Source organism: Purpureocillium takamizusanense, chromosome 7 (assembly GCF_022605165.1).
Source record: "Purpureocillium takamizusanense chromosome 7, complete sequence".
Lineage (NCBI taxonomy): Eukaryota > Fungi > Ascomycota > Sordariomycetes > Hypocreales > Ophiocordycipitaceae > Purpureocillium > Purpureocillium takamizusanense.
In genome coordinates, this window is record NC_063074.1 from 1082470 (window position 1) to 1108474 (window position 26005).

Consider the following 26005-nt stretch of genomic DNA (forward strand, 5'->3'; position numbering starts at 1 on the left):
TCCAGACGAGACCTGACACACCATAAATGATGTTCGTTGTAACACGGAGTTTATGGGATGGGCTTCGACGCGACAGGAGTCTTGGAGATGCGCGCCGTCTACCTCTTGATACGCGTGCCCTTGGATATAGCTGAAAAAGAGGGGGGGGGGGGTCGTCTGTTGCCGAGTTGAACCAACGGTGCCGCTAGGACCATCTCTGTCACGGACGGATGGCCTGCACACTTCCTGCTTTGAAGTTGTCTTAGCTGGGAGGTAGGTGACGGGCCCTACGGCTTGTGCATGTTGGTTGGAGTTGAGGATGTGTTTTCGTGACCAGGGGGGTCACCATAATACCCGTACGATGTTTCTTGTGTTAAAAGCGCATAGCGCAGGAGTCTTGAACTCCACCGATGGGCACGCTGCGCAAGTATCAAGACGGGGAGCTTTCTTCCGCCGTCACGCAATCCGAGGATGGTGCTACGATACTGGGGCTCGATTCTTATGTGACGCCACTATCGCACTCAGCCTTGGTGGTTGAAGGAATCTGAGACTGTGTCTTACCTGGGCGGAAGCCATCCGTGGCCGCGTCAATGACTCTGGTCGGAGACGTCTGAGCTTGAGCACGTGTGCGAAGTACACATACTCATGTACCAAGCAAGTACCGCATGTCGAAGGTTGGCGAAACCACGGTAGTACTGATACCAGAAGTACACGTCTGTGCATCCCCACCAAACTGTCAATGGCGCAGGCGCGTCTTCAGTCTTTAGCGAAGCCACGATTCACGCACCCACAGTCTGACACCTGCCTGCCACCGTGATGTTGTGCGAGGGTCGCGGTGGCCTGCACCGAGGTTCCGAATGCATATCGCTGCTTGAGCACGAAGTACGACTTGGGACGCTGGTTGATGTCTACTAATGTATTCGATACTGACTGATACCTTGTATGCTATGAGAGCATGATTGAGAGGTGATAGTGCAGTATACGTGAGGTACCTATGTAGTAGCAATACCTTGGAAGGGACGAAACGACGACGTGGGCTGCCGAGGTCCGAGTGCGTCGAAATCCGGGGAAGGAGCGATCCATTCGCGTGCGGACGACAATGGAGCCCGGGAAGCGACGTGGAGCAACGGGGCCAGGCCCGGGGAAGGAGCCGCCAGAAACCCACAACGGGGACGGCCGGGGGTGGTGGAAAGGGGGGTTGGTTTCTGCAGTTCGTGCGACTGCCGAGCCGAGCGACACGTCGCACCGACGCTTGTAGTAATTGGGAAACGGTGCCAGTAATCTCGCAGTTCACCCGCCGCCTGGCCGCGCCACCTTTTTTGGCATCGTGTACCTGTTTCCTCCGGCGCGCAGCGCTACGTAGTAATAAGCTGTTGACCTTTTTGACCTGGCACGTCCGCCGGGTTAGGTACCTGCTTAGGGTGGTATCCTATGTAAGGTACCATTTGGGTACTTATTCTTCGTACGTGCAATATACTCTGTGCTGCGTAAGGAAGGTAGGGGCGCACGGGCGCAACTCGCTCTTGCCCTTGATCCGCGGGCGCCTGCATGCAGGCAAGGCACAGAAAGTACCAAGTACGTAGCAGCACTCATGCCTGCCGAATGTCCAGATGCGCCGCTTGGTCACGTGGGGACGCGCAGGCTTCGCGTGCCCTCCCCTGGCGCACACCCCCCCATGACATGCTTGGGACGGAAGCTCGACCCCCACCACGGACGGGTCCCAGGTTTCCGCCTTGCACCATCTCGACCCGACCGAACCCACCAGCATCCTGAACTTTTCCTCGTCGACAGACAGGCCTGACGCTCTTCTCCGGCTCGGCCCTTGTGCCGATCGTGTTGACTATTGTTTCAAAATCTCCCGGCTGGCACTGGCGCCAATGGCCCAGCAAGGTCCAGGCAACGTTACCTCTGAGCGCAGATGCGACGGAGGCCAGGGAGGCGGCATGGCCCATGACAGCATGGACGTGGACAGCCACGGCGGCAAGAAGCGCAAGGCGGAGGATCTCTCAGAGGAGGCACGGCCGCCACGTCGAATCAGAGTGAGTCGATTGCTTGCAAATTTCTGGAGATGTGAGCATCGAACCAGAGGTTGACTCATGCCCGGTAGGCCTTGGATCCGACGGTTGTCAACAAGATCGCTGCCGGCGAGATCATTGTGGCCCCTGTCCACGCGCTCAAGGAGCTGATCGAGAATGCTGTTGACGCGGGGTCAACGGCCATCGAAATTGTCGTCAAGGACGGCGGCCTAAAGCAGCTGCAGATCACAGACAATGGCGGCGGAATCCAGGTGAGGCGGACGGTGCGCTCTTCCGCTGCGCTTCATAGCGGCTAACGGCGTACGTAGAGGGACGACTTGCCCATCCTGTGTGAACGGCACACGACGTCCAAAATCACAGCGTTCGAAGACCTCACTACGATTGGCACTTATGGCTTTCGAGGAGAGGCCCTGGCGAGCATTAGCCATATTGCCCATTTGAGCGTTACTACCAGACCCAAAGACTCTGATGTTGGGTGGCGGGCGCACTATCTTGACGGAAAACTTGCCGCTCCAAAGCCAGGTCAGCCTGCGGAGCCTAAGATGGTGGCCAGTCGGCCAGGGACGCAGATCACGGTGGAAGACCTGTTCTTCAACGTCCCAACGCGCCGCAGAGCTTTCCGCTCACACAGCGAGGAGTATAACAAGATCATTGACATGGTTGGCCGCTACGCCATACACTGCGCGGGGGTCGGCTTTACTTGCAAGAAGGCGGGCGAAGCGTCCAACACGCTCTCCATACAAGCCCAAGCATCCCCCACTGACAGGATACGCCAGATTCATGGCAGCAATGTAGCGAATGAGCTGGTTGAGTTTACGACGTCTGCGGAGCGCTGGGGCTACACTGCCCATGGTATTGTCACCAACGCAAACTACCACATCAAGAAGACGACGCTGTTACTTTTCATAAATCACCGGGCTGTAGAATCGGGCAACATAAAGAAGGCGGTGGAACAGGTCTACGCGGGCTACCTGCCGAAAGGAGGACATCCCTTCGTCTACCTGAGTCTGGAGATCGATCCCGGGCGGGTCGATGTCAATGTGCACCCAACAAAACGAGAGGTCCACTTCCTGAACGAGGATGAGATTATTCAAGACGTGTGCAACAAGATAGAGGAAGAACTCGCGGCGGTCGACACGAGCCGAACATTCAAGACGCAGACGCTTTTGCCCGGCGCCATGCAGTTTGAAGATGCGCATCCGGGCGATGCACAACCAGCCACGCCGAAATACACGATTACTGGCAAGGCGAGGCGGAATTCCAACGAGCTCGTCCGGACAGACACGTCGATGCGGAAGATCACCAGCATGTTCTTGAGGGCGGACTCTGGAGAGTCCGGGAAGGCGAGAGCCCGTGCAGAGGAGCCGCTGGCCGTCCCTGAAAGTATTGAGTATGAAGAGAGCGATCGCGAGCCAGTCCTCTGCCGCCTAAGGAGCGTCAAGGAGCTGCGCAGCGAAGTTCGTGACGACATGCACGACGATTTGACAGAAATATTTACATCTCATACCTTTGTCGGCATAGTGGACGAGAGCCGACGGTTGGCTGCGATACAGAGCGGCATCAAGTTGTACCTTATCGACTACGGGCACGCATGCTTCGAGTATTTCTACCAGCTTGGGCTCACAGACTTTGGCAACTTTGGCACCATCCGGTTCAGTCCGCCACTGAGACTTGGGGACCTTCTGACAATGGCGGCAGAGACGGAGAAGGAGCTGTTGGGAGTTTCAGACGAAGATTTCGATGTTGAAGCTATTGTGAACAAGGTAGCGAACCAGCTTATCGAGAGAAGGGAGATGCTCCTGGAATATTTCTCCCTTGAAATATCTCCAGCCGGCGATCTTGTCTCTATTCCTCTGCTGGTCAAGGGGTACACGCCATCTGTGGCCAAATTGCCACAGTTTCTCCTGCGGCTCGGACCCAACGTCGACTGGGCAGACGAGAAAGCCTGCTTCGAGTCGTTTCTGAGGGCGCTGGCGACGTTTTACGTGCCTGAGCAGCTCCCCGCGGCGTCGAGCGGGGCGGCGCCCGCGCAAGAGGAGGAAGATGTGCCGGCCGAGGTCCGGACGAGGCGGCAACATGTCAGGTGGGCGGTGGAGAATATCTTGTTTCCGGCGTTCAAGGCGCGTCTGGTGGCGACAAAGTCGCTCATGAGCGGAGGCGTCCTGGAGGTGGCCAGCCTGAAGGGGCTGTACAAGGTATTTGAGCGGTGCTGACGATGGAGGCTGGGAGAAGGTGATGAGGATATCTATGTGCTGTCTAGCTGTTTGCAGGTGCATGAAGCCGATCTAGCGCCGTGGTGATGACATGAATACAGGGCGCCCTTGCTAAAGGGGAACGTCTTCTCCAATAAGCCCTTTTCCTTTATCCTGTCTGTCCTTGTGACAAACATGCACACACGCACACACACACACACAGACGTGTACTCATGGACAAGTCATGATTTCGTTTTCGGCCTTTGCGTCGAGGCCACGGGGGCCAAGGCCCAGCTCCTCTTTCACGGCGCGTGCTTCTTCTTGTAGGCCAGGAAGCGGGTCAAGTTGAGAGACGCCTCGTCGGCGCGGACCCTCAGCTCGGCGTGTGTCTTCTTGTCGATGGACTTGGCGAGGGCGCGGGCCTTGGGCACGGCGGCCTCGAGGTGGGAGAGGAAGTTGCCGCGCCAGAAGACGTCGGCGTCGTAGGGGTAGGCCTCGTCGCCGTAGACGTCGAAGAGCTGATTGAGGGCCTCGACGGCGTCGGCGGGGGGCGTCGTCGCGCCGACAACAGCGGCGGGGCCGGCGGCGGCGGGGTCGGGCAGGCCGGCAAGCAGGGTGACGAGGAAGGTGCCAATCTCGCGGTTGCGGTCAACGGGCGCGGGATGGAGGGCGAGCTGGCCGAGGACGCCGACACACTTGACGCCGAGGCTCTGGAAAGGGTCGTCGACTCCATCGCCGGCGCCGTCGTTGTCGGGGTGGGCGGCAAGGAGGCCCTTTGTTGCCTGGTAGAGGGTGATGAACTTGCGGTGTTCGTCGGCCTTGAGAGGCGTGCGGCCGCCGAGGCTGCGGGCGACGGCCCAGGCGAGGGAGGTGACCTGCGTGGCGAGGCCGACGTCGGCCGTGTCGGTGGCGAGGATGGGTGAGATGACGTGCTCCCAGAGAGAGCGGCCGACGGGGGACCAGGCCTTTTGAATGCCCTCGTTCTGGTCCTCGGAGAAGTCGACGAGGGAGACGGACCAGGCTATATTGTTGAGGGCTGAGAGGGCGTGGCCTTGAAGCCGCATGGACTCGTCGCTCGAGGGCTGGAGGCAGGCGACACGGATGAGTTCGGGAATGGCACTCTGGAGCAAGGCCTTGAGCACGGGGAGGTCGTTGATGTCGTCGTCGTCATCGTCGTCAGCCCCGTCGACACCCGTGACCATGTCCATGTCGGCTTCCATCTCGTCCGGGTCCATTTCATCGTCCTCGTCGTCTTCAGCCTCCTTTTCCTCCGCATCTTCGTGTTCATCGGCGTCGCCCATGTCCTCATCGTCATCCCTGGGTGCGTCATCTCGTTCCTTTCGCGGGGCCGGGCCGGCCGTGGCAGCGTTGAGAGTAGTGCCGATGGAGGCCAAGGTCTCGAGTGCTAGCTGCTGCAGCTCGACAGGACTTGACCATCCGTTGCCGTTGGTCGCGGTTGGGCCTTGAGTGATGGCCGTGATGACCCTCGTGAGGGTGGGGATCAATAGGGAGTCGTCTGCCTGTGGCAGCTGGGGCGCATTTTTAACGCCGCTCAAGGAGGCGAACATGTTGTGAAGGGTAGCGCAAGCGAGGACGCCATCGGCGTTGGCGTCGTCTTTGAGGGCCAACAGTGCCTTGAGGCAGCGATCGTGCTCGGAGGTGACGAGCTTTTGAGCCAGGGACGCGTTGTCCTCGCACAGAATCATGAGGCAGGCCATGGCATCGACGCGGAGGGCGGCTATGCCGTCTTCTTGTCCATGGGCGTTGTGGGATATGAGAATGAAGAGGAACTGCGAGATGGTGGCATTGGCGGAGATGGCCTCGAGCACCTCGTCGCCGGCCTCGGCGAGTGCGGTCAGGAGAGAGACGAGCGAGGCGGCGATGCTGGCGACGAAGCCCTGCTCGACCTTGGGCGTCTTGGCGAAGGGCGTTGCGGTAGATTGCAGCTTTTCGATGACCTGATGGCAAGGGGAGTAGAGCTTGTCAGCCGTATGCGGGGGGAGCGGCAGAATGGGAAGGATGAGAAACAGGCAGGCGGGCAGGTCATGCCGGGGGTGGGTACCATCTTGGCAGCGTACTCGATGGCTGTCAAGACATCCTGACGGAAGAGATGTACGCAAAAGTCGGCCTCCTCCTCCTGGGCGAGGACCTGCAGGATGCCCCAGCCGGCGGCGCGGCTCTCGAGGGCGGCATCGGTGAGGGTCTGGGTGAGGACCAAATGGACGACCTGCTCGCGAAGGAGCAGCTTCCGGCACTTGGTGTCGTGGATGATGTTGGAGATGGCGGCGGCGGCGGCGGAGCGGGACTTGGGGTCGGCGTCCTTGAGATTGGCAAGGACGGGCAGGATCTTGGACTCGCGCAGGGCGGCCAGCTCGGGGTCCGAGGGCGGCTTGACCTGCTTGGCGATGGGGTCGCGACGGTGGGCGGCGCCGCCTCGGTTGCGCCTCGACTTGCCCATGGTCGCCTGATTTTTCGTTTATTCTACGGAACGTAGATTCCGGGCGCGATGTCTCGGTACAATGCCCAGGGGGCGAGTTGCTTCTTGTAAATCGCACCTAGGGAAGGAGGAGGGTGGAGGAGGGGTCGAAAAGGCAGTTATTAGCTGGCGAAGCTGGTTGCTCTGAAGTGGGAAAGAGAAAAAAAAATGTTTGGGAGGGAGATGGAGGTTCGAATTGCTGTCGTACCCCACCATCAAATCCAATCCAGCATGGGACGGAATGGAAGCCCAGCCGCGCGCTGGCGGGGTCCCACCCACCTCAGGATCGGGTACAGTGGGGACGCCGTCCGGAGCGCCGGACGACGGGCGGCGGGTAGGTACCTGCTGCCCGGCGCTGGACGCGGGAGAGCCACAGTGGGGTCAGGGGCCTTGACGTGCGGCCGCGCAGCAATGGGACCCCGTCCACGCGAGCGCGGCACCGCACCCCGCGCGGGATCCAATGCACGGGCGGACGGCTGCTGGCATATATATTGCCTTTGATACTCGCAGTACATATATGATAACCCCATTTGCTGTGCGGCAAGTTCTCCGGCGGTCGAGGGTGCCCCTCCGTGTCTCCGTGGGCCGCGGCCCCAACGCGAAGTCTGGCCCGTCGCCGGGTGCGCGAGCAGTACAGCACAGCACAGCCCATTCCTGCGATTCATTAGTCCTTGGTACGCGTACTTGCAGAGTACAGCGTTAGACCCCTCGAAGCTTGAGCCCCCTCCCGGTGTGCTGCCCCCACGGCTCCGAAAACCGCTTTGTGGCGGGAACGGGACCTCTCCTACTACTCATAAGGCACCCTGCATATGTGGATCGATGTACGACTGTAGATAGATACCTTGTGTAGAGGTCAGTGTGCGCTGATGAACCTTTTTGGGCCCGGCACGCTCTATCCAGCCGTGACAGCCTATACGGACGTACCTGTTCACTTCGTACTAAGGCAAGGTACCGGCGATCCATGGGGTTCACGGGTAGTGGGGGTGGGGAGCGGCCCAGCACGCCTCCAGGGCAACAACCGACCTAACTGACCCTAACTGACCCTAACTGACGCACCTAAGCTCTACCCGCTGGCCCCACTACCCGCTCCCCAACTGACGCGCCCTGAGTTGGATGCTAGTGCAGGTACCTCCTCATTTCGAGAGGGACCCAGTGCAGGCTGCCCGAGAGTGAGAGCGTCAACCTGTCCTCGTCCGTCCCTCCCTCCCGTGTCGCCGAGAAGAACCTACACCACACGGCATTGTGTTCTGCCCACGGAGCAGTTGCCCGCCTGCCGCATACCACGTAACCAACTAAAAGTTGGTGAATACATACTATTCCCAAGGAGCTCGGCTCGGCTCGTTTCACCTCACTCGGCTCCAGCTATCAATCCCTCCCGCTCTCCAAACAGCACATCCACACGAATCCCCCGTTCCTCCGACAGCGGCTCCTCGCGCCGTCACGCCTGCGCAACCCAACTCCATGCGCGACGACATGTGATTGCGGTTGCACGCACGCAGGCCCCCTCGCTCGCCAGACCTCCCCCTCCTCCTCCTCCTCCTCCTCCTCCTCCTCCTCCTCCTCCCCCAGAAGAACAAAACATGTCGAGCTCGAGGCGCTGGCACCTCCGGCGCGACGACGAGGAGCTGGCCAAAAAGGACGACGACCTCGGCCTCACCCCCAAGCAGCAGCAACAGCCCCGAGGCCAGTGGCATGCCGTCGCCCATCCTCCGAGACGGAGCTTGGTCTTGCGCCTCGTCGCCTACCTCGTCGTCCTGTCCGTCTTGCTCTTGTTCCTCATCCGCGCCATCACCTCCGGCGACGATGGCCCCTCGTCCCCGTCCCCTTTCGACAGGGATGGCGCCTCCTTTCTTCACGACATCCCCGGCGCATATGACTCCCCGCCCATCCGCGGGCGACCTCCTCCTCTGCCTCTCGACGACCCGGAACCCAAGACGAAATCCAAGCCGAAGCCGGCGCCCGAGAAAAAGCCCAAGGCGGCCTCGGCTAGCCACGACGGCCTCCAACGCCAGCCCGAGAGCTACAATGGGCCCATCAAATTTTACGAGCTGGCGGCGTCCCTCCGCGCGATATCGTCGACCGGCGGCGCCTCCGTCACGAACCGCAATGTCTTGTTTGCCGCGGCGAGCCTCAGGAGCGCGGCGACGCTGCTGCCCATGGCGTGCCGCATGGCCCACGAGAAGACGACCTATGTCCACTTCGCATTCATCGGCCGGTCGACCATATCCCTCAAGGAGCTTCTCCAAGTCAACGGCATTGATAGGACGTGTCCAATGATGATTCATGGTATGGATGAGCGCTCTCAGCTTCGATATGTGTGTGTACGTGTCCTCGAGCGTGGGCAACTGACAGTTCACAGATGCGCGGCCCAACCACGCCGATACGTCTACCGAAACACGCATGGCCCTCTCCGTCGCGCGCGCCTTTTGTACGTCGTACACCGCTGAGATTCGAGGGCGCTATGCTGACCATATCTAGACTACATCAACTCGTACATGCACCCACAGGCCGTCCTCGTCGACTCGACTGATGCCGAGGAGGCCTTCTTCCTTCGCGGCGCTCGCGACGAAATTTCATCCACGCACGCTGCTCTCATCGAGCTTCCCGATAAGCCTGAGACCCGACTGTCGTGGATCACAAAGCTGGACGCCCCGGCTCTGGCAGGTATGTGTCTTGTCAGCCGCCTGGCGAGTCTGGCTGGGTGCTAACACAGCACAGCTTGGAACCGGGTCCGCTTCGACATCATCGTGCGCGCTCCGCCTAAAGGAACAGGCAACGTCAAAAGGTTGCTAAACTCGCTCGCCCGCGTGGACCTCGGCGGCCACTCCGTTCCGCATCTCACCGTCGAACTGCCGAGTCTCATCGAACCCTCGCTTCAGAGCTTCCTAGCTCGATATCAGTGGCCCCCGTGGGGAGGGGTCGAGAAGCCGCTGCCGCAAATGATGTCTCTACATCGCCGCATTCCCAGCCACCGCATCAGCGAAGAAGAGAGCTTGGTGCGATTCCTCGAGTCCTTTTGGCCGCTGGACCCCGTCAACTCCCACGTGCTAGTCCTGTCTCCGAACACAGAGGTGACGCCTCAGTTCTTCCACTGTAAGTGCAGGCCAGGAGTCGTGCCCCGCATAATGACAGTCTTCTTAACTCTCGACAGATCTCAAATTCTCCGTCCTCTTTTATCGGTATTCTCGAGCTGCCACCAGCGAAGGCTTGGATCTGAGACTGATGGCCTTGAGTTTTGCCGTCCCAACGAAGTCCCTCGATGGCACACAGCCGTTTTCGCCTCCCGCGCCAGTGCGTGGCAGCAAGCCCGGAAGCGAAGGCGTATCGTTCCTCTGGCAGTCGCCCGCCAGCGAAGCGGTCATGTTCATGGGCGACAAGTGGATTGAGCTGCACGCATACGCCTCTCAGATGATAGACCGGCGCAGCTCGAGCGCCTCCTCGCCAGCGCTCTTGGCCAACAAGGAGGTGGGCAAGCAGCACTCAGCCTGGATGGAGTACGCGGTGCAGCTCGCCCGGCTCCGAGGCTATTTCACGCTGTACCCCGGCAAGGAGACGGCCGGCGTCATTGCCGGCGTTCACACCGACCTCTCCAATAAGCCGGAAGAGTATGACGACTCCGCCATGTCCTCCAAAGACAGGGAGCAGGAGGGGTTCGTCGACAGGGTCAGCCGAGCTTTTGACCCCGGATCGTCGGTGGACGTACTAGAGACGCTGCCCAAGCGCGGCGAATTGCAGCCGCCCGAGGACCTACCGATATTGTCTTGGGACGGCAAGCAAAAGAGCTTTGCCAAGTTCCTCATGGACACGGCCGAGTTCGTGGACGACTTTCGGCGGCAGGTCGGGCACTGCTCCGAGGAAGACTTGGAGACGTCGCCGCTGCCGGATTCGTACGCGAGGGACCTGTTTTGCGATGCCAATAGAGTGGGTTGACGCGAGCGTAGTAGCGAATTCCCATGAAAAACCTTATCATCACAGCGAGCGTTCGCTTGGTCTCAGCTTTTCCACCACGAGTAGAACGATGCACGTGCCGATGATGGCGGCGGCGAGCATGCCAAGGACCTTTTGCGCCCGTCAGACGATTTGCTCCGTGTGCTGCACGCACTTTCACGTGGTGCGTGGCGGAGTTGGCTTACCAGCTGCGTCCTCCATCCGGATTGCACTATAGCCACCCTACGGCTATACTTGTTGACCGTCTCTGCAGCGCGGCGATGTCAGCATGCCCGGAGCGAGGCAGGCGTCTCGTTGCGTCGCGAACAAGGGACATCGGGGATCACCAGCTGACTCACTCATGTAGTTGCCCAGGCCGATGACGAGCGTGACGACGCTCAGGCCCCAGAAGATGATGCCGAGGGGCTTGGCCATGCGGCGCTCGAGGTTGGTGGGCTGGTTCTTGAGGTGGAAGGACAGGGTGATGGCGACGGAGAGGACGGCCAGGTAGATGGCGATGCGCAGGTACGAGAGGAAGGCTGCACAACCCAGCAGGAGGGGGTTCAGGCCAGGTCAGCCTAGACACGGCCAAGAGGTTTGGATGCAGAGACGGGACAGACGGGGGAGATGACCAGAACGGGTGAGGGGAGGGGGGCCAGCAGCGTACTTCGCTCGTTGGCGCAGTGGTCGCGCGCGTCGCTCGTCTCGTTGCGGAAGAGCAGCGGGCCGAAGAGCGGCCAGGCGAAGAAGGCCGACTCGCCAGCGCGGCCACCAGATCTATGGCGCAGGAATTCAACGTCAGTAGGTTTCTACGTCTTTTCTCTGTTTCGGCTCTTTGCCGCGACGGATGGCGGCCAGGGGAAAGGAGAGAGAGAGCACGCCGAAGATGTGATGCGGGAAAGTTTTCACGAACCCTATCTCGCCAACCTCGACTGGCGCAGTGAGGGCATAGACGGGCGCGCAGCACCGCACGGTGATGTCCTCTTCGTCGATCATGGCGGCGTCGATGTCGGGATCGGGTTCGGCGGCGTGGCGGCGGTCCCGCTGCCGTGGCCGTGCCCGGGTCTGCGTCTGCGTCTGCGCCGCCGCCGACGACGACGACATGATGGCTCGGAGTTTGTCCCCGCGATGGGGAGGGATGGATGGGGCGGGAGCGGGGGATTCCCGGGTGCAGTCGAGGATGAGCGGAGGCGTCGCTTTTTTATTATGAAAGCTTGAGCATGAATTGAGGTTGAGGATGAGACTGAGACTGAGAATGAGGAGGGGTTGGCAAATGTCGTGATGCAAGAGACACAGTGCGTTACTGCACAACTAGGCACCTACTAATAAGGTAAGGTACTAGGTAGGTAGGGAGGGAGCTAACGCCGCGCTTGGTGTACAGTGGGTGTGACGCTACAAGTACCGACCTTACCGCAGCTCACTGGAGCGCCGCTAACTAGTACATGGATCTATCTGCACCTGTGCCCCGGCTGTCGCGCAGGCACTCGCCCCCCCGGCCAGGCCACCGAGATGGGACGAATTGCAGCTTGAAAGTCCTCACGTCCTCCGTACGAAGTGTAGGTAAGGTACATCAATCAGTCTCGGAGAAGCCATCGCACAGAGAGCGAGAGACAAGGGGTGAGACAGTCGATGCGTGCCGTTTAGGTATTACGCAGGTACTGTTTGTTACCTTGCGTACTACCTTACTTTTACGCAGCAACATGGGCGATACGCCCGCATCGAAGCTGCATGTTTGTCTCAGTAGCAGCACCAGCAGCACGGTCTATTGTTGGCCATTGACACCCTCCGCCACTCCTTTGGTCCCTCCTTTGTTCGACGAGTAGGGAAGGGGAAGTAAGTACCTGCCTAGGTTAGTATGTATACTGTACGTAACGTGGTATTACTTGCGCAATGAATAAAGCACGTGCTGCTTTGTGCCCAACAGCAACCACAACAAGTGTCCAGCATCAACTCCTCATTGTCGCCATGTAGAGTCCGGCGGTGCTGTACCTATCTAGCTAAGTATGTATGTACAATTTATATGGTGAATACATCGTCATGAAGCCAACCTTCACCATTTCTCATGCGCGGGCACGCCCGCTCGTCCGCCCGCTCGTCCGCCCGCTCATCCATCCAACTACTACGTTAGTCTTCTAGTTCGCCTTGAACCCCCAGATGGCATGCCACCGCTCCTCGTCCTCCCTCAGCGGGCCGTCCAGCCGCCCGAACCGCGCCGGCCTGCCCGTGTTGGCCTCGGGCAGACACATCCACTCGCGCACGCAGTCGGGCACCTCCTCCTTGACGTGCGCGATGCAAATCAGCGCCTGCCGGTCCGTCAGCCCGGGCAGCAACGCCCTCGCCGCCGCCGCCGCGGGCTCTCCGTCTCTGCCTCGGTTCTTGTTATCCTCGTCGCGCGCCCCCTCTTCGAGGAAGCGCGTGCACTTGTCCCGCACCGCGTCGTCCATGCCGCTAAACGCCTCGTCCAGCACCACCACGTCGGCGCCCTTGATCGTGGCCCGGATGAAGAGCGCCACCCGCTGCGCCGAAAAGGAAATCTCCCCAAACACGTACTCGTCCGCCCACGAGACGTCGTCGCGCCCCCCATCCCAGCCGCCATGCCCGTTTTCGTTCGCCGTCGCCGTCGCCGTCGCCGCGTTGTTGGGCCGCAGCTCCGGCGCGAACCAGCGCAGCGCCGCGTCCACCCTCTGTCTAGCCGCGCCGTCCAGCTTGGGTGGCGTGCCAAACGTCGCCGACCACGCGTTCTCCACCACCTGCCGGATCGTGTGGCCCCGCGGCATGTGCTGGTGCACCTCGGGGCTCGAGTGGCCGATGCGCGACTGGATGTCCCAGAAGGTGAGCGGCAGCCGCTGGCCCGACCCCGGCTCGGGCAGGCGGCTGCGCCCAAAGAGCTTGATGGGCATCGAGTACGTCTGCGGGTGGTCCGAGCCCAGCAGCGAGACGATGGTCGTCTTGCCCGAGCCGTTTGGGCCAAAGGCGCCCCATCGCTCGCCTCGCCGGACGGTCCATATCAGGCCGTCCTTGTTGCCCCGCGGGGTCTGCTGTGACCAGTTCCCCAGTGCAATCTTCTCGCCGTAGCGGACCTGACAGCCGTCCATTTCCACCAGCGGCTCGGCGTCCGCGTTCGTAGAGCCGAGCACTTGCGAGGTGGCCTGCGTAGCCGTCGCGCCAGACGTAGACGACGCGTCCGACGACGACAAGACACGGCCAATATCCTGCAAAGCGTGGACGGGCAGCTTCTCGTCCTCGACCAGGCCGCCCTTGCTGACGCCGCGCACGTACTTTTTCAGGCCATCGAGCACGACTTCCTTTGGCCCCATGGACCCGATCTGGCAGTCCGTCCGCAGGAAGATGAGGTGCGTGATCCATTCGGGCAGCGGATCCTGCGGCCGGGCGCTCAGCACCAACCGCGGGCTTGCCTTTTCGGCCAGCGACTGCAGTAGCGGGCTCAGGCCTGACACGGTTGGGGGATCGAGGCCCATGAACGGCTCGTCCAGCAGCAGGACCTCTGGCCTCATGAGCAACGCACGCGCGATGCGGGCTCGTCGGCCCTGGCCGTTGCTGAGGAACGTGACGGGCAAATCCAGCAGGTGGCCGAGCTTCAGGTCCCTGACGACGCGGTCCAGCAGCTCCGTCGAGATGGACCCGTCATCCTGCTCCCCGCCCGGCGGCGCCTTGAGCGGGTTCAGCTCCGTGTTGCCCAGCAAGAAGTCCCGGAGCGAAAAGTCGGTGATCTCGCGACGGGACTCGTACCGCGCCGACAGGTACGCCGAGGCCGTCACGCCGGGGGCCAGCGAGCCGGAGCCCTGCTCCGCGTCGAAGCCGACGTAGCGCACGGCCGTCTGCGGGTTTCGCAGCCGCGGCGGCACGCCGTCCTGCGAGAGGTACGGGAACGAGCGCGCCGTGGGCGGGTCGCAGATCAGGCGGCCGCGGAGGGCCTGCAGCAGAGTCGTCTTGCCCGAGAGCGAAGGGCCGACGACGCACCAGTTGTGCGCCGCCGGCGCCGACGAGGGCAGCTCGAACGACAGGCCATGGAAGAGCGGCGGGTTCGGATGGCGCGGGTGCGGCCCTGGCTGGTGCGAGTTGGGGTGTCGCCGGTAGAAGGTGCCGTTGGCGATGCGGATGATGGGCGGCGGGCGAGCCTTGAGGGACGACGACGCCATCGCCAGCCAGCCAAATCGACTCGGGATTCACGAGCTGGTCATGTCTGGGGAGAAGATGAATTGGGTCGGAGGATCAATCTTATGAAGATGATCAGAGATGCCCGCCGGGGGGGAGGGGCGTGAGTCAAGGAGCTTCTACAATCGTATGCTGGACGAGCGACGCGGCCGTAATCGGGGATAAGCTGCCATCCGGGGTCGGCATGCCCTCCTCATTCACGCCTCATCGCGGTTCACTGTGGACGGCGTGCCAGGCCAGGGTCAGGACGACAACGGTACGTACCTTGCCGACAACGGGCAACCAGCAGTTGAAAGCGCACCAAGTACCCTGGCCAGCAAACTGCAGCGAAACAGTACATCCGACCTACCCACCACCTGGGACCCGCCCCAGCTCGAGCCGCAGCTCAGCCGAGAGGCTTTGGTAGGTTCTACCCAGCATTGAGGTGGGCCGCTCCAGCGCTGACCGCGAGGCTACTCGCAGCCTGGGGGACCTGAGCCACGAAGGCAGCTCCCGAGCTTCATCATCATCATCGCCCATTATTCCCGTTCCACCATCATCACAATCTCCAGCCGCAACGCAACAGCACAACACCATCGCATCCACGCTCGCCCACACGCACGCACGTCGACGCCCGTCCTCCCGCGCAACGCATCGCTCTTCCCATCCTGCGCGCACACCAAGGCGCCGTCTTCGCCCCCGGGCCCACGACCGCATCCTCGATTCCATAACTCCTCCTCCTCCTCCTCACGCTCGCCTCACCGCGTCAAACAAACCGTCAAAATGGTAAGCCCCTCCGTCCGTCTGTTCCCCCCTCCCCGGAACCTTGACCGTCTAACAGGATTCCTTCCTTCCTCCCTCCTCCCAGTCCATGCGCATCGTCCCCTCCAGCGCCCACGCCTCCTCCTTCTCGCACACCGCGTCGCACACCTCGTCCGCGCCCTCCGCCCCGGGCGTCCACGACACCTTCCGCCACGGCGTCGGCCCCAGCCCGCACGACGCCGCCGCCGGGAAACCCGCCTCGGCCCATCCGCTCGAGGCCCGCCTCAAGGGCTGGGAGGCCACGCAGGAGGCCTTGCGCATGGAGTCCCTCCGCCGCACCTTTGGCATCGCCGAGCCCGTCCGCCGCGGCATGGAGCTCAAGATGGTCCGCGAGGGCGAGTGGCGGCCCATCGCCCTCGGCGGCGGCCTGCCTAGCGTCCACGAGGACATTCTGCACGGCAGGGACGACATGATCTCCTGGGAGGACATCTTCACTGGCGAGGAGACGAGGGGTGTGGTGGGCGTCCACGACGAGATGGAGAAGAAACTCAAGATTCAGTAGAGGATGACGGCATGTAGATCCGAGAGATCCGAGAGGTGCGGCTCTGTTTCGAGGGAAAGAGGATGAATATTGCTCAGTACATGTACAATAAATCAAGACGCAGCAAGGCCACCATAGATGCGGGGCCTCCCGCAACATTTCTTCTGCCGAATGCACGCGGCCAGCAGCAAACATCACCTGCAATTCTATCCTGCTATGGACATGTTTCAGTCCCTCGGCGTGCGCTGCTCATCCGCCGACCGCGCCCCGGAGGCATTGCCAAATAGCAATGAGCAAAATACATTTGTACAAGATGAGACGCCCATATAGACTCCGATTCCCATCCTTCTGTTGCGGTAAAAATGTCCCGCCATACGCTACAGCCCGTGTAACAGTAGACCAAGAAAATTCAACAAAGCACGATGGTGTAATGAGTGTGTCGTGCCGAAATGGGGATGGGGCGTAATGCTTCAATCCCCTATGTGCGAAACCCGGACGCGACTGCGCACGCATGTGGGCACGCAGTCCGGGGCATGGCCATTCCTCGTTCGCCTTCGCTGCGCCATATATGTGTCCGGCGGCCATGGCCGCGCCAGGCAACGAAGAGCCATCCTTGGTTGTCGTAACACATCGAGCCATTCACATTTCTGCGAGCCAGAACCTCTGCGCCTTCTTCATAATATGACGCAGCAGTTGCTGCCACCTCGAGAGTGCTGGCCGTCTCCGCCGCCCGAGGGCAGATGCTTGCTCCCAGACTTTGGCTCCTCCTCGTCCAGATCCGCTGGGCGAATGCTCATGTGGACAACATTCGGAGCCTCGGTGCTAAACTGATATTCTGCAATTTGGTCAGCCGGACGCAGCGGGGCGTGGACGCAACATGCGTGCACGTACTCTTCAATTGCTCCTTATCGTCCAGCAGCTTGCCGAAGTGGATAAGACGTATGCTGCTGGGGCTCGCAGGCTTCGCCTCCCAGTCGCCGCGCCACTCCCTCAAGATGAGCTCCTTGAGGGTGTAGACGCTGATGCTGAAGGGATCGGGGTGGCCGCTCTCGGTCTCTTCGGGTATGACGACGTTGCGTCTCGTCAGGTACTTGGCATCCAGCTTGTACGGGTGGCGGCTCCCCGACGTGAGCAGTAGAGTGATGTTGCAGACGGGATTGTCGCTAGCGCCGTGGCTCACGGCCCTGATGTCATCCTGGGCAGGGCCGATGGCCATGGAGTCGCTCCGCTCCTTGGATGGCGGCGTGGGCGCATCGTCGTCCCTGTCCTTGCCCTTTGCTGGTGTTGCGTGGGTGTCGGGCTCCGCGTTTGCCGGCGGCCGGTCGGCGTCGGCGGGGGCGCCGCGGGAGTCTGTTGAGGCCGGGGCGGCGTGCTGAGCGGCGGCAGGGTCATGGGCGGCCCTGAGCGCGTCCTTTTCGGGCACCGAAGGCTGGTCAATGGTTTCCATCGGAACAGCGTCGCTGGGTTGCTCGAGGCGGGCGTCGTTGGCGGAGGTGGAGTTGCCTCCGCTCATGGACGATTCCATCTCTGGGATGCGCACAGGGGGCGCAGGTTGGCGGCTTCGCACCAACAGCGAGCGGCGGGCGGATGGATGGATGAGACAAAGGAGACGGCGACAGGAGTTGGGCAGCCCGTCTCAATTCATGCACAGCGGCGGGAAACGAATCGGTACCACGGCTCGCTCGATGACGATGACCGACGATGGGATAGGGCCAAAGGGTGTCGGATGTGGTCGGAGAAGAGTCGCGGCGTCGACGTTTAGCTGGGCGGCGAGTCGAGGATCGGCCTGCGACTAGCAAGCGTGCTTCTGCAACGAGGAGCGCGGCCAGCCCCAGTTCCGGGCCACACGGGAGTGGGGGAGGACGGATGGCCGGCTGCGGGCTCGAGCGAGCCAGAGAGGCGAGAGGCGAGGCTTGCCGGGGGGGTGGACGCCAAGTGCTAAATCGAGAGAGCGAGCACGCTACTACTACTATGGCGGGCGCGCCAGGCGGGACGGAGGAGGGGGAGCGTCGATGCCTCGCCGGGCCTGGCCTGTCTGCTGACGAGATTGTGACGGCGCCGTTGAACGCACTCAGAGCCGTGTGTATGGAAAAGAACGGTTTGATGAGGTTGCGACGGGACAGATGATGCGGCTGTCCATACTTCGTAGAGGCTACGAAGTACAAATGCCAGACGCGGCGCTGGCCAAGGAACCGTGGCTGCAGGACTCACTCTTGGCCCAACAGGATGCTGACTCGCCGTGCGTCGCTGTGCTGTGCTGTGCTGTGCTGTACTGTTCGATACTGTGCTACTGTACGATGGCACGTCTGGGGCGGTGCACTGCTGCGTTCTTGTGTGCAGACGGGCGGCCGCTGAAGAAAGACAGAAGGGGGAGGCTGGACGCACTGCAGTCGTTGGGTGTCTGTGACGGAGCGCGTCGTCTGCCCCCGCCGCACTCTCGCCTGTGCCACGCCCAACGGCGGGCGCTGTGCGGGCTCCGGCTTGGCGATGCTGGAGATGATTGGCCTGGGGCGCCGAGGCGTGGCGGGCCTTGATCAGGGAGAAGAGTCTAACGATGCCGTTGGACTCTAGTGAGTGCTCTGTAGGGGTGGGCGGACCTGACGAAATGCTCAGAGCCCGTCGTGCCGCTGACCATGTCCATGTGCACTCTCGCCTCTTGTCGAGCAGCCGTCAGGGTACTAATGTACTTGAGTACTTGCAGGGTTGCTTCTTGTAAATGGAAGGCACCAGACCAAGTGGTGACATAGGCCTCGCCTTCCTCAACTGCCACCGCACGACCCGGTGGCACCTTCTCACAGATCCAATGCGATACAGGATGCGAAGTACTTTGTGCTTTTCTTGAGGTCGACGTGGGTTTCGTACGGCCTGCTACACGAGACAACATACCTTGCCAGGTACCTTTTTCGTACCTACATCTACTTAGTAGTAGACATAGACTGTACTCGCATCCTGAGTAAAGACTGCCCTGCTTCGTCGCGCCGGCATCGCTTTCAACCTCGACCCCATCTCTTTCTCTCTCTCTCTGCGCCTCTGTCTCTCTCATATTGGTCTCTTTTCTCGCCCGTGCCACCCCGGGGGCCATCACGCTAGGTACGTCTCTCACTGTCCCCTCCACTCCCCCTCAACTCGACCGGACCTGACCTGTCTGGCAAGCAGCAGGAGGCTGACGGACCGACTTGCATTGCGAGACTTCAACATGCCCCCCAACGACCTACCTTTTCCAGCCACGCGCTTCGCCCACTCTCCCTCCGGTCGCCCGGAATAGCGCACTCCGAGCTAATAACCTCGCGCCAAGCGGACGAGAATGTGCAGCTCCCAAGGGGGCAGCAGTAGTGGTTAGTACTACGTGGTGGTGGTCGTGGCGGCAGCAGATAGTGCTCGTGCAGGCAAGGCACAGCAGTTTAGCCTCTTTACTTGGGGCGGCGTGGCGAGAACGCGGGACCCTCCCTGCAGTACTTCGTACAGCCACTCATGAGGAGCCCCCCGTTTTACCTATCGCATCGCCATAGCTGAGGAGGTAGTAGTAAGTTAGTACCAACGTGCTAACACAACATGTACCGCTCTTGGCCCCGGCGGTTTCGGCGTGTGTGCTCTTGTGTCTATGATGCTGAACCTTGCACAGCCCAGCGTGGCGCCTGACCAAGTTCGCCGCCGACGAGGACGTCCTACGATGCGCCGAACTGAGAATCTACCAGCACCCGACTACTACGAAGTACAGCACCGTACGCACAATCAAGCGCCATAGATTAGTATGTGCCACAGCTTGGGCTGTTTCCTTCCTCCATCAGCGGCATGCAGTCCGGACTCCGTACATTATGCAATTCGTACAACACGTAACTTAGCGGCCCAACCGCCCGTCAAGCCTCCAGCCGCAACTCCACTGCGGTCCGCCGTGGCTTGGGGGAGCTGAGGCAAAGTGGGCTCCATGCGGAGAGGCGGAACCTCAGCCTGCGTTGCACGCCCACATCAAGGACTCAAGGAGCCAGTTACGGAGTACGCGCTGCGACGACTGCCGTGGCTCATCGAAGCATCAACTAAGACCCCCCATCACCAAGCACAAACCTTGCAGCCTCCGCGAGCACCTAGGGTGGGCCCTTGCCTGCCGACTCTTGTGTCGAATCGAACCCTTTGGGGCTTCCAGCTGGCGTCATGTTGCCAGATGGGAGGTTTCAGGGACCCATAAATGGAACGCGGTGGGGCCATCCATGCTCTGAGTCTGAACTGAATGAAAGCTGTCAGCGCCCGGCTCACCTTTATTGGCGGTGGTCCGGCAGCATCCATGTTGTGACTTACTTCGTACGAAGTACATGGCATACCTACCTACGATGTAGCGTATAAGTCAGGCGAATCACAACAGTGACTTGTCTTGTGACTTTGCGTCACAAAATGTCTACCCAGCATGCTCATTTCCGTCAAAGGCCCGCGTATACAAACTGCCAAGTAACGTAGTAGTACCAATTTCACGGATCTATCACCAGCGTCATACGGGGGCCACAACGGGGCCGCCCGACGGCCACCGACGGAGCAACAGAGGCTCAGAGAGCCCAGGGCGACAGCAAGGACCACCGCCGCCTCTGCGGCGTTGGGCAACGTCAAGCACGTGGCTCTCACCATGGACGGGGGACGACATGTGCACAAGGCCTTTCTATTATACTACCACTGTTAGTAGAAACAAGGTCGGGTCGCGCGCCTCGAGGGAGGTGGTCGCTTCGTCAATGCTTTCCACGTTTTAACATTTATAGACGTCTTGTGTATTCCGAGATCTCCCCCAGATAGCTCACTCGAATCCAAGCGTCATGGTCTCCTTATATACTGTGTATAGACGTCCTTGCCATTTGGAGGATGCCAGAAAAAGTATCTGACCAACGCGTTGAGTCCTCACGAGGCAGGGATATTGCATACCGTACGTATCTCGACGGGCAAGGACGTTTATTAGTCAACTTCACACCCGGTTACTTGCACCTGACAAGGTAAGAAACATCGACAACCTCGAAATGGGGTTTCTCCTTTTTTGGCTTCTTTTTTTTTTTGGCCATTGATCTTTCCCCCCCTCCAGCTCCATCCAGCCCGCTAATGCGTAGAATTGTACCGGCACCCGCCCCCCGCAGATGCGTCTCCTCCTCCGTATCATAGCCACTCTCCTCGCCGCGCTCATCGCACCTTCCGCGGCGGGCGACCTCGACGCGGACTGCAAGGTCAGCATCAACTGCGCGACGGTGCCCGCGGCGGCCGGGGCCGTCGACTACGTGCACGACCTCGTGCAGCGGCTCCCGGACAACGAGGTCTACCCGGACGGCAAGCACATCGTCTGCCGGCAGTACTCTTCGGGGCCCAACGGCTTCTGCCTCTTCTTCCGGGGCGTGGCCAAGGGCGAGGCGCGCACGGGCCGCGAGGTCAAGCGCCTGATGGACAGGCTCAGGCGCGTGAGCAACGAGGGCAAGGACCGCGGCTGCGGGGGCCGCTGCGGCGTCGTCTGGGACAAGTCTTGGGGCAAGGGCGCCCTCAGGCTCGACTACGTCACCAGGTCTTGCGTGGATGTCTGCGGCAAAGATGACGACGGCAGCGCGTTTGGCAGGTTTCGACCGGGCATGCCCGTGCATGTGCATATGTAGTAATGTTGACGATGATGGGTACTGTACAATCAAGAACAGGAAACAACAACATGAACAACAACAATACGGTAATAGTAATAGTATAACAAACAAACCTTTATTCCATTCGACCCGCTCCAAAAAGCTTCGTACGATACCCACGTGCTGCGATCCGGCATCCGCCTGCGTACGAACCTGACGACGACAACGACGACAACGTCGCCGCCGAAATCCCTGCCAGCAACGGCAACTGTGCCGTCATTCTCGAGACCTGGCTAGGCTTGGAGATTCGTACACACTAAAAGTGACTCGCGGCGCTATTTTACCAAGCCATATGCAGGATCCAGACAAGAGCAAGCAAACCGGCAACGTCGGACCGAGGCACCATAATGTCGAGGAACCCCGTAGGGGGACAAGTATTACGAGACGGATACTAATATGTGGTGGTACTAAGTTAGGTACTAAGGTGGGTGGACAATGCCGGGAGTCGGCAGTGGCAAAACCGTCCTAGATCTCGGCGAGAGCTGCCGGCCCAGGGGGGGGGGCTGGGTGTCGGACGTGCCTCCCGTCTGCAGTCGAACCTCCCGAGCACCCCAAAGCGCGCGCAGGTGGGGGGCTTGATTGATCGCCCTTTTGTCGCCGTCTTTGCTGTGATGGATGCACCAAGGTGGGAATATGCTGCGATGAAACATGCCTGTTCCACAGTGACAGCTCTCGCCAAGCTCTCCATCTGACTGATGATGATGCACGAATTGCCTCCACGGGACTAGGGTCGCTTTTGTCTGTGATTCGTGCTTGCATCCTACATGGCTTTAAAAAGCGGTTCAAACATCGGTGTGTTTGCCATCCCTGTCATCGAAATGCTTCCACGCATCGTCGTCCCGTCCTCGTCACAAATTGTTGTGGCTATGTACAATCCCAGTCCTAAGTGTAAGGCCCCTGACCAGTGAGCAACCAGGTCCACCGCGAGGTATCAGCACACATGCAAAGGCCCCCCTCCCTCTCTGCACGGCCACCAGGGACATTGTTCAGACGTGCGGCAGCAGTGCCCGCCCTCTTCACAGCGCCAGCAAGTCGCCGTTGCTGCCCCCGCCCTGTGCCGGCTGAATCACTGCCTGCGGTGCGTGGGCGCTCACCACGTAGCCCGTCGTCACGTTGCCGCCGCCGCCGCCAAACATGTCGTCGCCTGGGTCTATCCGCATGGCCGCCATCTGCTGCGTCCCAATGCTCGAGAAGTAGGCGTCGGCGTCGCTCACCGCCTGTGACAAGTTGCCGTTGGAGGAGGCGGTGGCCGAGGCCGCCTCCCGGCTCCGCAAGTCGATGTCGGTAGGCTGGCCGCCACGTCCAAACATGCTGATGCTCTTCTGGTTGTCCCTGTCCACCAGGAGATTCTGCTTCTGCAGCGCGGGCGAGTCCTGCAGCTTGCGGGGCCGTGCCGAGCGGAACACAGATTGCACCGGCTTGAGGTAGACGGTCGCGAGGGTGCCGACGTTGAGACACATCTCCTCAAGCGTCGGCGCCTCCAGTCGCTCCGCCTCAGCCGTGATGGGCGGCTTCTCGCCCATGACAATCTGCTTGGCCGCGTTCATGTCCGTCGAAAGTAGCCGCCAGTACATGTAGGCTCTGTCGCGCAGGTCCGGGTTGTCCGTCTCCTCTGTCGCCCATTTGAGCACCTTTGGCACCAGTTCCTGCGCCTTGGTCGGCCTCTGGATGAAGAGCTTGACCGTTGCCGTCAGGAGCGCCAGCTGCACCTCCACCGGCTCTTCGGCAAACGAGTACAGGAACTCCTCCAGCAGCACGTCGCTGTTCTCGATGCGATCTGCGTACTGCCCGATGACCCACACCATGGCCGCCTTCGCCTCGGGCTCGTCCAACGAATCCAGGTGCTCGCAGAGCGTGCCGATGATGGATTCGTACTGGTTCGGGTACTTGCGAAAGATGTTGCGGATGACGACGGTGGCCTCCTGCACAATGTACGTGATCTTTGTCGAGACGAGCTCCAGCAGCAAGTCGATGCACCGTCTCGCCGCCGGCTCAATCTTAACGGCCAGCTTCCCGATGGCGCGAACTGCCTTGCGCACGAAATGAACATCGATTTCGGTGGCGTATTCCCTCAACTCAGTCAAAACCTCGTCAATGTTGTTCTCATTGGCGAGCATAAAGATGAGCTCCAGCTTGGTCACCTTGACATAGATGGGGTCGTTATATTTGCAAAAGAAGACACGGATGTCGTTCTTGAGGACTTCCGGCCGGCGCTGCAAGATGAGCAGCGCGTTCCTCAGTGCTAGATACTGCACCTCGGGACCCTTGGCGAGCAGCGTCACCAGCGGCGGCGACAGCTTCTTGCACAGCGCCGATACCTGCTTTTGGTCGGCGATGTAGTTCATGAGGTAGAGGATCACTCGGATGCACGTGAGGACGACGGCTGAGTTGGAGTGCGACAGCCGCGGGGCGATGCGCTCCGCCAACAGTGCAGCTTCTCCCGTTTCTTGTGGCACGTACGACATGAGCGCTTCGAGGATGTAGGTCTGGCCCCATCTGTATGCAGCTCTGTTAGCTCATCACATCGAGCCACACCTGATCAGTCTCTGGGCTTACTTACTCCGAGCAGTCCGGAAGGATAGCCACCATCTTGGACGCATTGCTATAGTCAATCGTGAGCTTGATCGAGTCGCTACGCTCCCAAATGTCCATCAAACCGGCGAGCGCGCTGGCCACGACGGTCGGATTGTCGTCCCTCAACAACGAGTTGAGGCGGTCGATTAGGTCGGATCGCTCCACCATTTGCCGGTCGTGGTCGTACAGCTTGGCGACGCAGAAGGCGGCGGTTTTGCGCACGTACGGGTCGTTGTCTCTTAGCATGTGCTTGACGATGGGCACCGTAGCCTCGACGAACTCCTTGACGTGGATGTACGACATGGTCCGCAGCGCAAGCGCCCGCACCAAAGGGTTGTGATCCTCCATATCCTGCGTACGTCAGCGAGAGCTTTCAACGCGGGCGGTCCGTCACCCACATTCTCCAGAATCGGTATCGCCTGGACGGCGATCTCTGGGCGTACGCGCGCGTAGTTGACCAAGTACAAGAAGCACCTATGCAGCGCGGTGTCAGCCATGCCGTCAACCTGTCATTCGCGCAAAGCGTCTCACATCTTTTTAATCTCCAGGCTCGGGAGGTGCATGCAGGCGATGATGTCGGGGAACAGCGCCACCATGTCGTTGTTGCTCATGGTCATGTTGGCGACGATGCGCTTAAGGGCGACCTTCTTGGCCGAGTAGTTCTTGTCCTTCTTGCCGCCACTGTTGAGCTCGATCCGCAGCTCCGCTACTTTGCCCTGTCGAGTCCTTAGCTTATCGAACGCCAGTGCTGGCGCGTACACGGGAAAAGCGCCTATCATGTTGCGATCCGATGGCGAAGCCGCAAACGTTGTTGAATTGGCATGTTAGGGGATCAGGCGAAGGGCAACCCAAGGGCGCACGTTGCGAGGAGCGGCACGAAGCCTGGGCTGTGTGTAGAAGAAGAGAGACGAAGATGGCGACAGAGACGGGGGATGCCAGGGCGCAAAAGAACAAGTACAGGGCAGAAAACAAAAGTGGCTTACCCTCGCAAAGAGCTTGGAGTCACCTCCCCCATCCTTGGCCGACATGGTGGTAGTCCTGGTGGTGGAGGTCGACGTCTGTGGTATCCCGCTCGACAGGGCTGCCAACAGATCCGATGGCTCGTCAGGCGACGCTGGGCTGGTAGAATCGGCACTGGCCAGCAACCTAGATGTCCACTCCGGCCGTTCTACCCCTCACTCTCGCTGCCACCCTTATCGGATGTTCGAGTCGAGGCGAGGCGAGTCTGGGGCTTTGCAGCGTGGGTGCGGTATGCGTGTGCTATCCTGGCTGGCAGCCCAATGAGGAACCACGACGCACGCCTGGTCAAAAACGTTCTTTGTCCCTTTGTTTTTTTGCCCCGTCCTGCTTCAGCTCCGAGGCGGGGGATGGGCGCTTCTGCAGAGGGCGGGGGTGTCCCGATGGTGCGCTCGTGTCACATGTGTCGCCGTTTCGAGTTCGACAGGCGTTTCCCGCTCAATTACGAGCGCTACTGGCGTACTCAGTACGCCCTGGCTACCGTACCGGTTGAAGTAGGTCAGGCAACTGTCGGCAGGGTATATAGTCGTTGCGCCACTGCCTGGGAGGCACTCTCGGTCCGGCTCGGTGCCGTTGCCTCGGCGCTTCCTCGTGGGAATATGGAGTTGTCTGGTCGTATCGCAGTCTCATCTACAGCCTCGTCGGCCGCTTGTCGTGTCGGGACTGAGCGCTCTTTGTCGTGGAATGGAAAGGGGGAAGTTGAATATTCGGGA

General features: G+C 60.5%; 9 protein-coding genes across 10 annotated transcripts; 4 read left to right on the forward strand and 5 right to left on the reverse strand.

Moving 5' to 3' along the window:
• The first annotated feature begins 1716 nt into the window (after nucleotides 1-1716).
• On the forward strand, nucleotides 1717-4368 carry mlh1 (DNA mismatch repair protein Mlh1). The gene is made up of 3 exons (XM_047989139.1): nucleotides 1717-2018; nucleotides 2087-2266; nucleotides 2324-4368. The coding sequence occupies exons 1-3, from the start codon at nucleotides 1857-1859 to the stop codon at nucleotides 4226-4228; spliced, it is 2247 nt and encodes a 748-aa protein (XP_047845138.1). The 5' UTR covers nucleotides 1717-1856; the 3' UTR covers nucleotides 4229-4368.
• Nucleotides 3762-6877, reverse strand: JDV02_007630 (uncharacterized protein). The gene is made up of 2 exons (XM_047989140.1): nucleotides 6270-6877; nucleotides 3762-6165 (listed from the first exon to the last, which is right to left on the reverse strand). Exons 1-2 carry the CDS (start codon nucleotides 6663-6665, stop codon nucleotides 4510-4512), a joined length of 2052 nt encoding a protein of 683 aa, XP_047845139.1. The 5' UTR covers nucleotides 6666-6877; the 3' UTR covers nucleotides 3762-4509.
• Nucleotides 6878-7874: 997 nt separating this feature from the next.
• Nucleotides 7875-10613, forward strand: JDV02_007631 (uncharacterized protein; the record flags this gene model as incomplete). Its single annotated transcript, XM_047989141.1, has 5 exons — nucleotides 7875-8969; nucleotides 9043-9111; nucleotides 9162-9347; nucleotides 9402-9776; nucleotides 9835-10613. The coding sequence occupies exons 1-5, from the start codon at nucleotides 8264-8266 to the stop codon at nucleotides 10611-10613; spliced, it is 2115 nt and encodes a 704-aa protein (XP_047845140.1). The 5' UTR covers nucleotides 7875-8263.
• Nucleotides 10614-10652: 39 nt separating this feature from the next.
• JDV02_007632 (uncharacterized protein) lies at nucleotides 10653-11714 on the reverse strand (the record flags this gene model as incomplete). The annotated part of the gene is made up of 5 exons (XM_047989142.1): nucleotides 10653-10742; nucleotides 10817-10878; nucleotides 10970-11149; nucleotides 11278-11387; nucleotides 11524-11714. The coding sequence occupies 5 exons, from the start codon at nucleotides 11712-11714 to the stop codon at nucleotides 10653-10655; spliced, it is 633 nt and encodes a 210-aa protein (XP_047845141.1).
• Nucleotides 11715-12526: 812 nt separating this feature from the next.
• On the reverse strand, nucleotides 12527-14924 carry JDV02_007633 (uncharacterized protein). Its single transcript, XM_047989143.1, has one exon. The coding sequence runs from the start codon at nucleotides 14768-14770 to the stop codon at nucleotides 12743-12745; it is 2028 nt and encodes a 675-aa protein (XP_047845142.1). The 5' UTR covers nucleotides 14771-14924; the 3' UTR covers nucleotides 12527-12742.
• Nucleotides 14925-15278: 354 nt separating this feature from the next.
• JDV02_007634 (uncharacterized protein) lies at nucleotides 15279-16353 on the forward strand. Its single transcript, XM_047989144.1, has 2 exons — nucleotides 15279-15551; nucleotides 15634-16353. Exons 1-2 carry the CDS (start codon nucleotides 15549-15551, stop codon nucleotides 16087-16089), a joined length of 459 nt encoding a protein of 152 aa, XP_047845143.1. The 5' UTR covers nucleotides 15279-15548; the 3' UTR covers nucleotides 16090-16353.
• JDV02_007635 (uncharacterized protein) lies at nucleotides 16161-18057 on the reverse strand. Its single transcript, XM_047989145.1, has 2 exons — nucleotides 16960-18057; nucleotides 16161-16903 (listed from the first exon to the last, which is right to left on the reverse strand). The coding sequence occupies exons 1-2, from the start codon at nucleotides 17591-17593 to the stop codon at nucleotides 16743-16745; spliced, it is 795 nt and encodes a 264-aa protein (XP_047845144.1). The 5' UTR covers nucleotides 17594-18057; the 3' UTR covers nucleotides 16161-16742.
• Nucleotides 18058-21176: 3119 nt separating this feature from the next.
• JDV02_007636 (uncharacterized protein) lies at nucleotides 21177-21699 on the forward strand (the record flags this gene model as incomplete). Its single annotated transcript, XM_047989146.1, has 1 exon — nucleotides 21177-21699. One exon carries the CDS (start codon nucleotides 21177-21179, stop codon nucleotides 21678-21680), a length of 504 nt encoding a protein of 167 aa, XP_047845145.1. The 3' UTR covers nucleotides 21681-21699.
• A 603-nt stretch (nucleotides 21700-22302) lies between these two features.
• On the reverse strand, nucleotides 22303-25976 carry JDV02_007637 (uncharacterized protein). 2 transcript variants are annotated; one of them, XM_047989147.1, is made up of 5 exons: nucleotides 25259-25976; nucleotides 24807-24991; nucleotides 24674-24749; nucleotides 24262-24626; nucleotides 22303-24197 (listed from the first exon to the last, which is right to left on the reverse strand). In XM_047989147.1, the coding sequence occupies exons 1-5, from the start codon at nucleotides 25301-25303 to the stop codon at nucleotides 22718-22720; spliced, it is 2151 nt and encodes a 716-aa protein (XP_047845146.1). In that variant the 5' UTR covers nucleotides 25304-25976; the 3' UTR covers nucleotides 22303-22717. The 2 variants fall into 2 exon arrangements, with proteins under 2 accessions (XP_047845146.1, XP_047845147.1); XM_047989148.1 differs by having other exon boundaries at nucleotides 24807-25976.
• Between the last annotated feature and the right edge of the window lie 29 nt (nucleotides 25977-26005).

What these genes read in the sequence shown, in the direction of transcription:
- JDV02_007635 (XM_047989145.1), bottom strand. Translation starts at nt 17,593, where the DNA reads ATGGAATCGTCCATGAGCGGAGGCAACTCCACCTCCGCCAACGACGCC. An exon ending in CGATAAGGAGCAATTGAAGA is followed by an intron (nt 16,904 to 16,959) that starts GTACGTGCACGC and finishes ACCAAATTGCAG; the next exon opens with AATATCAGTTTAGCACCGAG.
- JDV02_007633 (XM_047989143.1), bottom strand. Translation starts at nt 14,770, where the DNA reads ATGGCGTCGTCGTCCCTCAAGGCTCGCCCGCCGCCCATCATCCGCATC.
- JDV02_007630 (XM_047989140.1), bottom strand. Translation starts at nt 6,665, where the DNA reads ATGGGCAAGTCGAGGCGCAACCGAGGCGGCGCCGCCCACCGTCGCGAC. An exon ending in TCGAGTACGCTGCCAAGATG is followed by an intron (nt 6,166 to 6,269) that starts GTACCCACCCCC and finishes CCTTGCCATCAG; the next exon opens with GTCATCGAAAAGCTGCAATC.
- JDV02_007637 (XM_047989148.1), bottom strand. Translation starts at nt 25,054, where the DNA reads ATGATAGGCGCTTTTCCCGTGTACGCGCCAGCACTGGCGTTCGATAAG. An exon ending in CGATACCGATTCTGGAGAAT is followed by an intron (nt 24,627 to 24,673) that starts GTGGGTGACGGA and finishes TGACGTACGCAG; the next exon opens with GATATGGAGGATCACAACCC. An exon ending in ATCCTTCCGGACTGCTCGGA is followed by an intron (nt 24,198 to 24,261) that starts GTAAGTAAGCCC and finishes AGCTGCATACAG; the next exon opens with ATGGGGCCAGACCTACATCC.
- mlh1 (XM_047989139.1), top strand. Translation starts at nt 1,857, where the DNA reads ATGGCCCAGCAAGGTCCAGGCAACGTTACCTCTGAGCGCAGATGCGAC. An exon ending in GGCCGCCACGTCGAATCAGA is followed by an intron (nt 2,019 to 2,086) that starts GTGAGTCGATTG and finishes CATGCCCGGTAG; the next exon opens with GCCTTGGATCCGACGGTTGT. An exon ending in ACAATGGCGGCGGAATCCAG is followed by an intron (nt 2,267 to 2,323) that starts GTGAGGCGGACG and finishes CGGCGTACGTAG; the next exon opens with AGGGACGACTTGCCCATCCT.